General features: G+C 38.5%; 1 protein-coding gene across 1 annotated transcript; it reads right to left on the reverse strand.

The window, feature by feature from the left end:
• Nucleotides 1-9,838: 9,838 nt before the first annotated feature.
• Nucleotides 9,839-10,639, reverse strand: LOC145950285 (uncharacterized). Its single transcript, XM_083061367.1, has one exon. The coding sequence runs from the start codon at nucleotides 10,637-10,639 to the stop codon at nucleotides 9,839-9,841; it is 801 nt and encodes a 266-aa protein (XP_082917493.1).
• Between the last annotated feature and the right edge of the window lie 529 nt (nucleotides 10,640-11,168).

Here is an 11,168-nt window from a genome sequence, read left to right on the forward strand (position 1 = left end):
AAAACTAACAAAGGGTAATCGAATAATGAAACTGAATATCAAGTGCTCATTACCGGACTCGAGGTCCTCAAAGAGTTAGGTGCTAAAAATGTGGTAGTTCGAGGAGACTCGCAACTTGTCATTAAACAATTAACTCAGGAGTACAAATGTTCTAACGAGAAACTAATCGAATACAAGTCTCGAGCCACTTAGTTACTAAACACATTCGATGAGGTTGAGCTAAAACACGTTTCTCGAAATGAGAACACAATTGCAAATGAATTGGCTCAGATCGCATCAGGGTAAAAAGTAAGCAAGGGATGTCTTGAATCTTTGGTTCATATAGAGAATGAATTCATAGGTAATTTGGAAAGTCTAAATGTTAGTACATCAAGTCATCAAGACTAGAGAAAAGAATTGGTCGATTACCTTCAAAATCCGAATTTGAAAGTCGAAAGAAAAATAAAAATCCAAGTCCTTAATTATGTCATGCTAAACAATGAATTATACAAAAAGGGTTTCGATGGGATTCTATTCAAATGCCTCGAGAACCATGAAAGTTATATAGCTATGGCAGAAGTACATGAAGGTATTTGTGGAGCACATCAAGCAGGTGAAAAAATGAAGTGGACCTTGTCGAGAAAAGGGTTTTATTGGCCAACTATGATTAAGGATTGTATCGAATTCGCGAAAAGCTGTGAGGAATGTCAAAAACATGGACCAATACAAAGGGTACCCGCAAGTGAATTACATTCGATTATTAAACCGTGGCCATTTCGAGGTTGGGCAGTTGACATAATAGGGAAAATTCATCCACCCTCCTCGAAAAATTATAAATATATATTAGTTGCCATAGACTATTTCACAAAATGGGTTCAGACAATTCCTTTGAAGGAAGTCGAGCAAAAAGACATAATTGATTTTGTCGAAGATCATATTATAACAAGGTTTGGAATTCCTCAAACAATTACTACTGATCAAGGCACAGTTTTTACGGGTCAAAAAGTTGCTCAATATGCTCAATCGAGAGGAATTAAATTAGTAACTTCGACACCGTATTATGCACAAGAAAATGGACAAGTAGAAGCTGCCAATAAAATAGTTATCAGTTTAATTATGAAACATATCTCGAGCAAGCCTCGAAGGCGGCACGAAACACTTGTCCAAGTTTTGTGGGCTTATAGAAATTCACCAAGAGATGCCACAAAAACTACCCCATATAAATTGGTGTATGGGCATGAGGCTATTCTTCCTATAGATATTAATTTGCAATCAATTCACATACAGAAGCAGAATGATTTGCCTATCGAGGATTATTGGAATTTAATGTATGATGAGTTAGTATCTTTGGAGGAAGAAAGGTTAATGGCATTGCAAAATCTTGTTCAACAAAAGGAAAGGGTCAAAAAAACATATAATAAAAGAGTCAAAGCGCGAAGTTTTCGAGTTGGAGATCTGGTGTTAAAAGTAATTCTTCCCATGGATCAAAAATCTCGACACTTGGGCAATTGGTCTTATAATTGGGAAGGACCCTTTATAATTGATAAAGTGTATTCGAAAAATGCATATGTGATTAAAGAAATAAATTCGAATATAATAAGCAGAGTAATTAATGGTAAATATTTAAAGTGCTTCCATAAAAGACCAGAGTTTTGAATCAAATAGAGAAAACAAGAAGAAATTGACATGTTCCTAAATTTAATTAGCATTACAAAACTTGGATTTAAAACTTTCATAAGCCTGATAAGCTTCATCCAAGTTCTGCCTTCGAGAAGCACACTGAGTCTCCAAGTGTTTCTTCTACTCCAAGGTCTTTGCAAGTCTCGAAGAGATCACCTTGCCTTCCTCCTTGAGACTCTTTTGACGCTGAATGACCTCTTGACTTTGAGTTTTTAAAGCATCTTTTTTCAAACGGAGGTTATTCAACTCATGCTGCAGAGCCTCAATAGACCTTTCGACATCTCCTTCTTCCTGTTGCAATTTCTTCAAAGCAGGAATCATTTCTTCAGTTGATTTCCTTATGAAGAGCAACTCTTGTCAAAGATTCTCGAGCTTGGCACGATCTCCCTCGCTCTCGACTTTAAATTGGGCCATTTCTTGAAATGCAGTAGACCATTTAGATCGAAGATCCCAAGCAAGGGTGAATGACTTGATAAATTCTTGAAGCTCGAGGTGAATCTCAGGAGGAAGGTCTGAGTAAGCCAGCAAATCATCCACCATCTGCTCAACTTTGATTTTGAATTCGGGGATAAGGAAAGCTTGATTGAGGTCATCCACATATGCCTTCGATTGGAATGATTCGAGCAAAGACTGAAAAGTAGCAGCTGATTCAGAGACTGGTTCAGGAACCTTCTCCGAGACGGAGGGACCACTTGCCCAATTGTCAAGAACGTCGAAAATATTGTTGACCTCTTCATCTTCTTCATTGAAAAAAATGATTAAGTCCAAATCAGTTGAAGGGATCGAAGAAAGTGCTGGCACTGAAGATTCGACACCGCCTTGGGTGGAAGGAGAATGAGTAAAGGGCTTGGGAGAATCAGTGGAATCTGCATAGATAGGAAACGAAAGTAAGAAAGAATTCTTTACAACAATTGGTAGTGATTAATAAAAGAAGAAACATACCACGATCTGGGCCAATTAGAGGTTTAAGCTCAAAAGAAGGAGCTTCATCTTGTGAGGACTGGTGAGGAGTTTCCATGTTCACCAAAGGATCCAACGAGGGAACCTTGCCTTCGTCACTTTGAGGGGGAATCTCTATCGAAGCCCTCTCGACAATGTTCAATTGAGGAGTGGCCAACTGCAAAAAATGGTGAAGTTAGAACAAGGAAGAAGTATAGAAAAGTAAAGATCGAAGAAAGTCGAACCTGTTGTGATGCCCCAGTAAGAGGAGGAGAAATATCCCTAGACATTTCCCGAGAAGAATCGAGTTGGATTATCTCGACATCCTGCAATTAAAGAAAAAATTTTAGAAAAATCGAAGCAATATGTAAGCGGGAAGTTAAGCTAGAAAATAAATACCTTAGGAACAGATTTCATAGCATCCTTTAGGAGTTTCTCGACAAGAGGCTTTTGAGTCTTCTTGGGAAGAGGAATCAGTAACTTCCCCTTGCCTTTGTCCGACTTTTTTGTGGTCGAAACCTGAAGAAGCAAGAAACGTAAGAAAAGAGAAATATAAAAGAATAAATATAAATCACTCACAGTCTTAGTACTGGTCGAGTCAGCTTTTTGCTTCTTCGTGGTCTCAAGACTCTAGAAATAGAAAAACACTTAGAAAAGGCATTATTGTTACGTTAATCGAAATAATTAAGTTGAAAGGAAAAAAATTGTACCTTAGAACGTAAGGTGACTTTATCGGAAGTGATTTTTCTTTTTCGAGTCTTCAATGAAGACCCCTTGTCATCATCATCGTCACTTTCCCAGTTGGGAGTTTCCTCAGCATGCTGAGGAACACAATGAGGGATAGCAGCAGCACAATATAAAGTAAAGATGAGATAAGTACAAGGTAGAAATAAACAAATATTTTTGTTAAAGACATTTACCAGGAGGGGGATTGCGATTATCGACCCAACACGTTGGCCACCATCTCTTTCGAGGAAAATCGTACACGGAACATCTCGCATAAGTAACTCGATCCTTTACAGGAATTTCTTTGCGTTCGAGATAAAAAGGGTCGAGTGTCTTCACCCAAGGAGGGTGAGATAAATGTTTAACTAAACCAAAACGAGCATTTGGAAGAGGAGGAATATTTTTTGGGCAAAATTTTTCAAAATCAGTTTTTCCTCGAGGATTAATAATTTTTTTTCGAGCGGATGTTCCTTTGTACCATTTTCGATAAAGAAACAGATGCATCAAAGATGGTTCGACCAAGATTGTCAAGTCGATAACAAACTTTAAAAAATTGCTCGAATTGATAAATAATAGTACGGTTCTTGTAAGTACTTGATAATTTCGAGCCCTGCGAAGAAAGAGGAGAATTAATAAGCTTTTTCAAAAAATCATCAAAGTTGAGAAGTTTATCTACATAGTATTCACACCACCATTTAAGATAACACTTCAAAACTAAGAAGGAGGGAGATAAAGTGTATGGTGTGAGCTTAAGTTCCTTTTCAGGACGTAAAATGAAGTCCAAAACTTCCTAGTAATCCCCTTTTTTGACACAAATGTCAGCATCAATGCTTTCTTTACTCAAAGGGGAAGAGGTTTCATTTGGCAAAGACCAAATTGTCGAGCAAAAATCTGAGGTTGGTAAGGGTAGATTCTAACATCTTTTTGCCGCATGCCAGATATTATTATATCCCAAGAAAGGAAACCAAACCACATTTCGAGAGAATCTAGAGATATTTGCCCAACTCGATTATTCTATCAAAGCCAAGGAGGGCCCAACAAAGTAGTACGTATAAAAGGAGCCAAGTCTTCACTGAATTTAGTAAAACTAAGAATAGCATCAATATACTTCGCGAAGTTGTTGACCGAATGCTTTCGAGGGGTGAGAGTGGTCAAACGGGCTCCTTCGAGTTCACATACTAGAGTAAAAGATGAGGTTAGAGAAAACTTCTTCTCGAAAATCGCGTTGAGCCACAATTAAAGTAACCACAGTGGTCCGGAGAGATTATGATGACCAGATTCATGAAAGAGGCTTTCCGAGGCTTCATCAAGACAAGTGTATAGGGAGGCCAACAGAAGTTTTCTTAAACAGATTTTCTTTTTCAGATGTAGAGCTTGAGCCAATATGTAATAATATTTAGGAACCTAGAGAGAGGGGGTGCAGAAAACACAAGCGGATAGCCAATACATCAAGAAAGCAATGTGCTCTGAGGTCGAAAAAAGGGTATCTGGTTTTCCCATGTGAGCATTAATAAAGGCCAAGTAAGTCTTTTTATCCCAAGATATCGAGGTCTCTTTAATCGAAATCTCCTCCTCGAAAACATCGGGATAGAACCTATCCCCAACAGGTGCTAAGCCCGTGATAGCAGCAATATCGAGCAGGGTAGGACACACGAAACCACAAGGAAACTCGAAGGCTCGAGTTTCTCTATTCCAGAAGAATATAGCGGAAAGAAGCATTGGGGGTCGAAAAAATGCAAATCAAACTTAGCTAATTGGATAAATTCAGAAATACCAGTTTCTACCCACATGGAATGCATCGAACTTTCTACACGTGTTAACCATGGTAAATGTCTATCTTTGGTAGGTGGGAATGCCCTAGAATTGTTAGTTGTATCTCCAAAAAGGGCTAAGTCTATTTCTGCAGAATGAATGAAAGGAAGGGTAGAAGAATCCTTAGGTAACAAAGTATTACCAAACTTTTTCTTATTCTGACCAACAAACGGACCTAAGAAAGGATGAACAGAGCCATCCTCTAGGGAGAAGAGGAGAAGTACCTGAGATGAAAAATCTTGAGACTTGCCTCTTCCATGCCTGGAATAGGGATGAAGGTCTCATCTCCACCCTTCATAGTGCAAACCGTGGCATTGGCCATCAGCAAAGGAGCAGTCTGGGTGGATGACGCAGAAGCTTTGGTAGGAGAAAGAGCAGAGGCGGTTGCAGAGGTGGATGCAGCAGAAGAAGCCATGATGATCAAAGGCAAGAACTTGCAAATGTGAGAGCAGAAGAAAAGAGTGCAAGGTCGCCAGAGAAGAAGATCAAGAAGCAGAGCAAGAAGTTAGAGAATGCAATGAGCGAGAAGACTTGGGCACGAAGGAAGTGGTGAAAGTGGTTTTCACCTTAGGGTAAAAGAGTTTTATACGGATGAATGGGCCTGAGGTAAAACGGGTCCATAAAATTAATTCAAATTTTAAATCAAATATTAAAACAGCTGCCAAAATGATGGTGCATAGACAGAGTTATGGGGAAACGTAAGCATGCACCGTCGGAGTATTCAATGTCAAATCAAACGGTAAGTGCATTAAATTGGTGGTCAGAAGTAGGTTTTCATTGAAGAGGTACAAGGAATTCAAGTCATCCAAGGAATACAAGTCATAATTATCGAAAGGAGAAACTTCGAGAAAGCAAATTCGATAAAGAATTGAGGAAAATTCTCGATAGGAATTTAGTTCCATTTCACACTAGTGTGTTCATTGAGACTAAATTCCTAGGAGGGCATTTGTTGGGATCACTCGAGAAATATATACTTTGGAGGAGTACCCATACCAAAAGGGAATATCAGGAATCATAAGAATTTGAGAATTGCTCGAATAGAACAAGAATTGCTCGAAATGAGTAGAGAAAGGAGGTTACTGGAGGTTTCTCGAGCGGTTACACCGAGGTGGTTATTAAAGAGCAGATCGAGGAAATAAAACACGTGGGGTGAACGGTTGTGGGAAGTTACATCTTAAGCCCACGTAGGTAATGTAGTAGACAGTAGTTATGCACCCACGATGGATTTACGCAAAATTAACTGCTCTCGATTAAACTCTATAAATGCGAGAAACATACACCTTCACGGGGGTTGGAAATTTCATACTTACACCGTTGAAAGCACTTTTTGCCTGCGCATATGGCTTTCGTGCATGCAATTGCTGGGTACTGATTTCTTGACCACATTTTCTTTTCTTCTTCTAGGATTAGGATTAGTGTAGTTTTCTTCTTTTAATCACATAGTTATAGATTATTAGACTTTAATGCTGTAATTCTTTACCATTATGCAAAGTGAACTATGATTTGCATTGCTAATATATTTATTGTTCATTCTGTTCATCTGAGTATTTATATGCACGAGCATTATTGCTTGTTAATCATCGAGGAATATTTAGAAACAAATAATTATTAAGTCTTTCTACTCCATTTCTTGTTCGGTTCAAAACGTAAAATACCTAAATTGAAACGTTTCTTGTGCTAGTTCGAATAAAAAGAATCCATAAATAAATTCCACCACAAACACGTTCACTAAATATACTAATAACAACAATGCTATAAATGACATAAAAAATGAAATTAAAAATAATTATTCTTGGCCATTCAAATTTTAGGTGGAAAAATGCCCTTCCTTAACAAACTGATGGTTTTTTGAGTTTAATGCTTAACAAATTCCTCCCTTAAACTCAAATCTTTCCAATCCTTCATTCCAATCATCTTTTTAAAGTTTTCAAACAGAGCTGTTGGCAGAGGCTTTGTAAGAATGTCTGCTACTTGGTCATGACTTGCAACATGCATCATTTTTACTTCTCCATTCTTCACACATTCCCTAATAAAATGAAAACGAACATCAATATGCTTACTTCTCTCATGATGAACCGGATTCTTTGCCAATTCAATAGCCGATTTGTTGTCGACTCGTATTTCGGTTGCCTCAAGTTGTTGCATATTTAACTTGCACAGTAAATTTCTTAGCCAAATCATGTGACACACACACTAAGATGCTGCCACATATTTTGCCTCACATGTTGACAAAGTTACAATTGGCTGCTTTTTTGAAAACCATGTGAATGTTGTGTTCCCCATGTAGAACATGTATCTTGCTGTACTTTTTCGATCATCTACATCCCACACCAATCACTATCAGTGTACCCTACCAACTTGCATTCATTTGTCTTTGAGTAGAGTAGCCCGAGTGATTCTGTTCCTCGGATGTATCGAAGAATTCTTTTAATAGCTTTTAGGTGTGAGTGACTTGGATCCTCCATGTATCGACTCACTATGCCAACACTATACGCAATGTCTGGCCTTGTACATGTGAGATATCGTAGACTCCCTACTAAACTGCGATATTCACTTTCATTCACTTGGTCTCCTCCCTCAAATCTAGAGAGTTTCGTACCGAGCTCCATTGGCATTGTTACCCGATTACAACCTTCCATCTTGCTTTTCTTCAAAATATCCTTCGCATATGCTTCTTGTGACACAAAAATTCCAAAATCTCCTTGTTTGATGTCAAGACCAATAAAATACTTCATTAATCCTAAGTCCGTCATTTCAAACTCTGGCGTCATAGCGTCTTTAAAAACTTCAAGCATCTTCTCATTACTCCCCATGAAAATGAGATCATCAACATAAAGAGCAACAAGAAGTAAATTACCTTCTTCTTTCTTTACGTATAGTGCATGCTCATAAGGACATTGTAAGAGTTTGTTCTTCTTGAAGTAAGTATCGATTCGGCTATTCCATGCTCGGGGCGCTTGCTTTAACCCGTAGAGTGCTTTCTTCAGCTTTAACACTTTGCTTTCATTTCCAGATTTCATGTACCCAGGCGGTTTCTCTACATAGACTTCTTCTTCAAGGACTCCATTTAAAAATGCGGATTTCACATCCATTTGATAGATTGACCATTTGAGTTGTGCAGCTAGAGATAAAAGAAGTCGAATTGTCTCCATTCTTGCAATAGGAGCAAAAACTTCGTCGTAATCGATTCCCACCTTTTGTCTATAACCTTTTGCAACTAGGCATGCCTTGTACCTTTCAATCTCCCCTTGAGCGTTCATCTTTTTCTTGTATACCCATTTTACACCTATGGGTCTATATCCTTTTGGAAACTCCACCAAATCCCAAGTTTCATTTCTTTCAATTGCTTTTATCTCTTCATCAATTGCAACTTTCCACTTCCTGTCTCTTACTGCCTCCTCAAAGGAAATGTTCCCTGAGTCTGCTAATAAATAAATCAAATGCACTTCATCGATTGAGTCGTATAGATCTTGTAGGCTCCACATCTTAGGTTGATGTGTCTCTTCTTCTTCATCATGAACTTGAGAAATCATTGGAGTGATTATTGGTGCAACACTCAATGACTCTCCTTGGTTTGCCTCCATTAGGTTCTTCCAATCCCACATACTTTCTTCATTCACTTGGACGTCTCAACTCACAATCACCTTTTTTTCAATTGGATCAAACAACTTAAAAGCCTTCGTCTTCTCATCATACCCAATAAACACATATTTCTTACTCTTATCATCAAGTTTGGTTCTTCTTTGGTCTGGTACATGTGCATAGGCCACACTACCAAACACTTTAAAGTGTGATACAATTGGTTTATGACCACTCTAGGCTTCTTGTGGTGTTTGATTCGCCAATTTTGTATGCGGACATCGGTTTTGCACATACACATACATTGCACTGCTTCCGCCTAAAATTCCTTTGACATGTTTTTGCTCTTCAACATTGATCGAACCATATCAAGAATCGTTTGATTTTTCCTTTCAGCGACGCCATTTTGCTGAGGTGAATATGCTGCTGTCAAGAATCTTTTGATACCTTGTTCCTCACAATAGTTTGTGAAAGCGGTTGACATGTATTCTCCACCTCTGTCTGATTGCAAAGCCTTGATGTAAAGATTGGTTGTCTTCTCTACCATCGCCTTGAAGTTTTTGAACGCCTCAAATGCTTCTGATTTTTCCTTCAAAAAATAAACCCAAGTCTTTCTTATATAATCATCAATAAAAATAATAAAATACCTCTTCTCACTAAAAGACTTCGAAGTGATTGGGCCACATATGTCGGTGTGAACCAGCTCGAGAGATCTCCTTGCACGATATTCTGCCTTTTTTTGAAAATTTGTCCTTGCTTGCTTACCAAATACACAACCTTCACAAAATTTCTTGATGTAGTCCATGTTCGGTAACCCATAGACCATTTTCTTCTTTTCTAACTCTTTTAGCCCGCTGTAGTGTAAGTATCCGAACTGTAAATGCCATAACCATTCTTTGTCCTCCATGTTGACTTGCAAACACCTCTCTTGTATATTCTTCAAATTGAGTTTGAACATCCGATTCTTCGTCATCTCTACGTGTGCGAGCACTTGACCATTTTTGTCCTTCAATTGCAACATTCTATCTTTCATGAAAATTGAGCATCTTTTCTCCAATAATTGTCCCAAACTAAGGATGTTACTTTTCAAGTCAGGTACATAATAGACATCCTCCATAGTACCTTATTTTCCATCTTTTTGTGAAAAACATATTTTTCCTCGCCCTTTGACCAGAACCTTCGTTGAGTCTCCAAAAGATACATGTCCATCTTCTATCTCTTGTATATCAACAAAGAGGTGCTTGTGTCCACACATATGATTGCTAGCACCGGTGTCCAAATACCATACCATGTCGCTATCTAGAGTGATGCCTTCATTGGCCATCATGAGAATGCCTTCATTTTTTGTCTCATCTTCTTTGACTAAATTCACGTTTTCTTCCACTTTCTTCTTGGCATAGCAATTCTTTGCATAGTGTCCATATTTGCTGCAATTGTAACATTCGACATTTGTACGATTTGAACGACCACCTCTTCCACGACCTCGACCTTGTCCATGCCAATTTTGCTGGTTTGTTTGTCCTCTCTCTTCATTATTATTTCCACGATCACGACCTCCGCTGTGGCCGAAACCACGACCTCCACGTCCACGTCCTCTTCCTCGGTTGTGTTGCGCATACATCACCTCGTCCTCCTTTATGGTCCTTTTTTGTAAGGCTTCCTCTAAGGCATCTTGTTTCTTTTTCTTCTTTCGTTGTTCATGTGCTTCAAGAGAACCCGCAAGATCATCGATGGTCATTTTTTCCAAATCTCTTGACTCCTCGATTGCACATACAATATTTTCAAAATCATCGGTTAGTGACCGAAGAATTTTCTCCACAACCCTTGCATCCGTGAGGGTTTCTCCATTGTGTTTAAGTTGATTGGCTACCGTTTGCACACGAGTAATGTAACTAGATACATCTTCTGAATCCTTCATCCTCATGGCCTCCAACTCAGCTCGTAGAGTTTGAAGACGTACTTGTTTAACTCGGTCAGCACCCTTGAACGCTTTTTCCAAAATGTCCCACGCTTCCTTTGAAGTTGATGACCAACAATCTTCTCAAAACCTGACTCATCAACAGCTCGATACAATATGTACAAAGCTGCCTTATCTTTTGATCTTGTCTCTTTCAACGTTTTGTTTTGAGCCGCTGAATATCCCGTGGTATTTTCTGGTTCTTCAAGACCTTCTTGGACCACCTCCCAAGCATCTTGAGACCCAAGAAGGGCTTTCATTTGGATGCCCCAATTTTCATAGTTCGTCGCCTTTGTTAGTCGGGGCAGTAGCAAATTATTGGTTACAGTTGCCATAGCTCTGATACCCAATTGATAATAGAGGATATATTTTTCTTCACTTCAAAACAAAGTACAATATCAATATATATAGTCTCACAATAGACTCTTCAAATTTCGTTCACTAAATATACTAATAACAGTAATGCTATAAATGACATTAAAAACGAAATTAAAAA

Source organism: Cajanus cajan, chromosome 8 (assembly GCF_000230855.2).
Source record: "Cajanus cajan strain Asha chromosome 8, NIPB_CcT2T_4, whole genome shotgun sequence".
In the NCBI taxonomy this organism is placed as follows: Eukaryota; Viridiplantae; Streptophyta; class Magnoliopsida; order Fabales; family Fabaceae; genus Cajanus; species Cajanus cajan.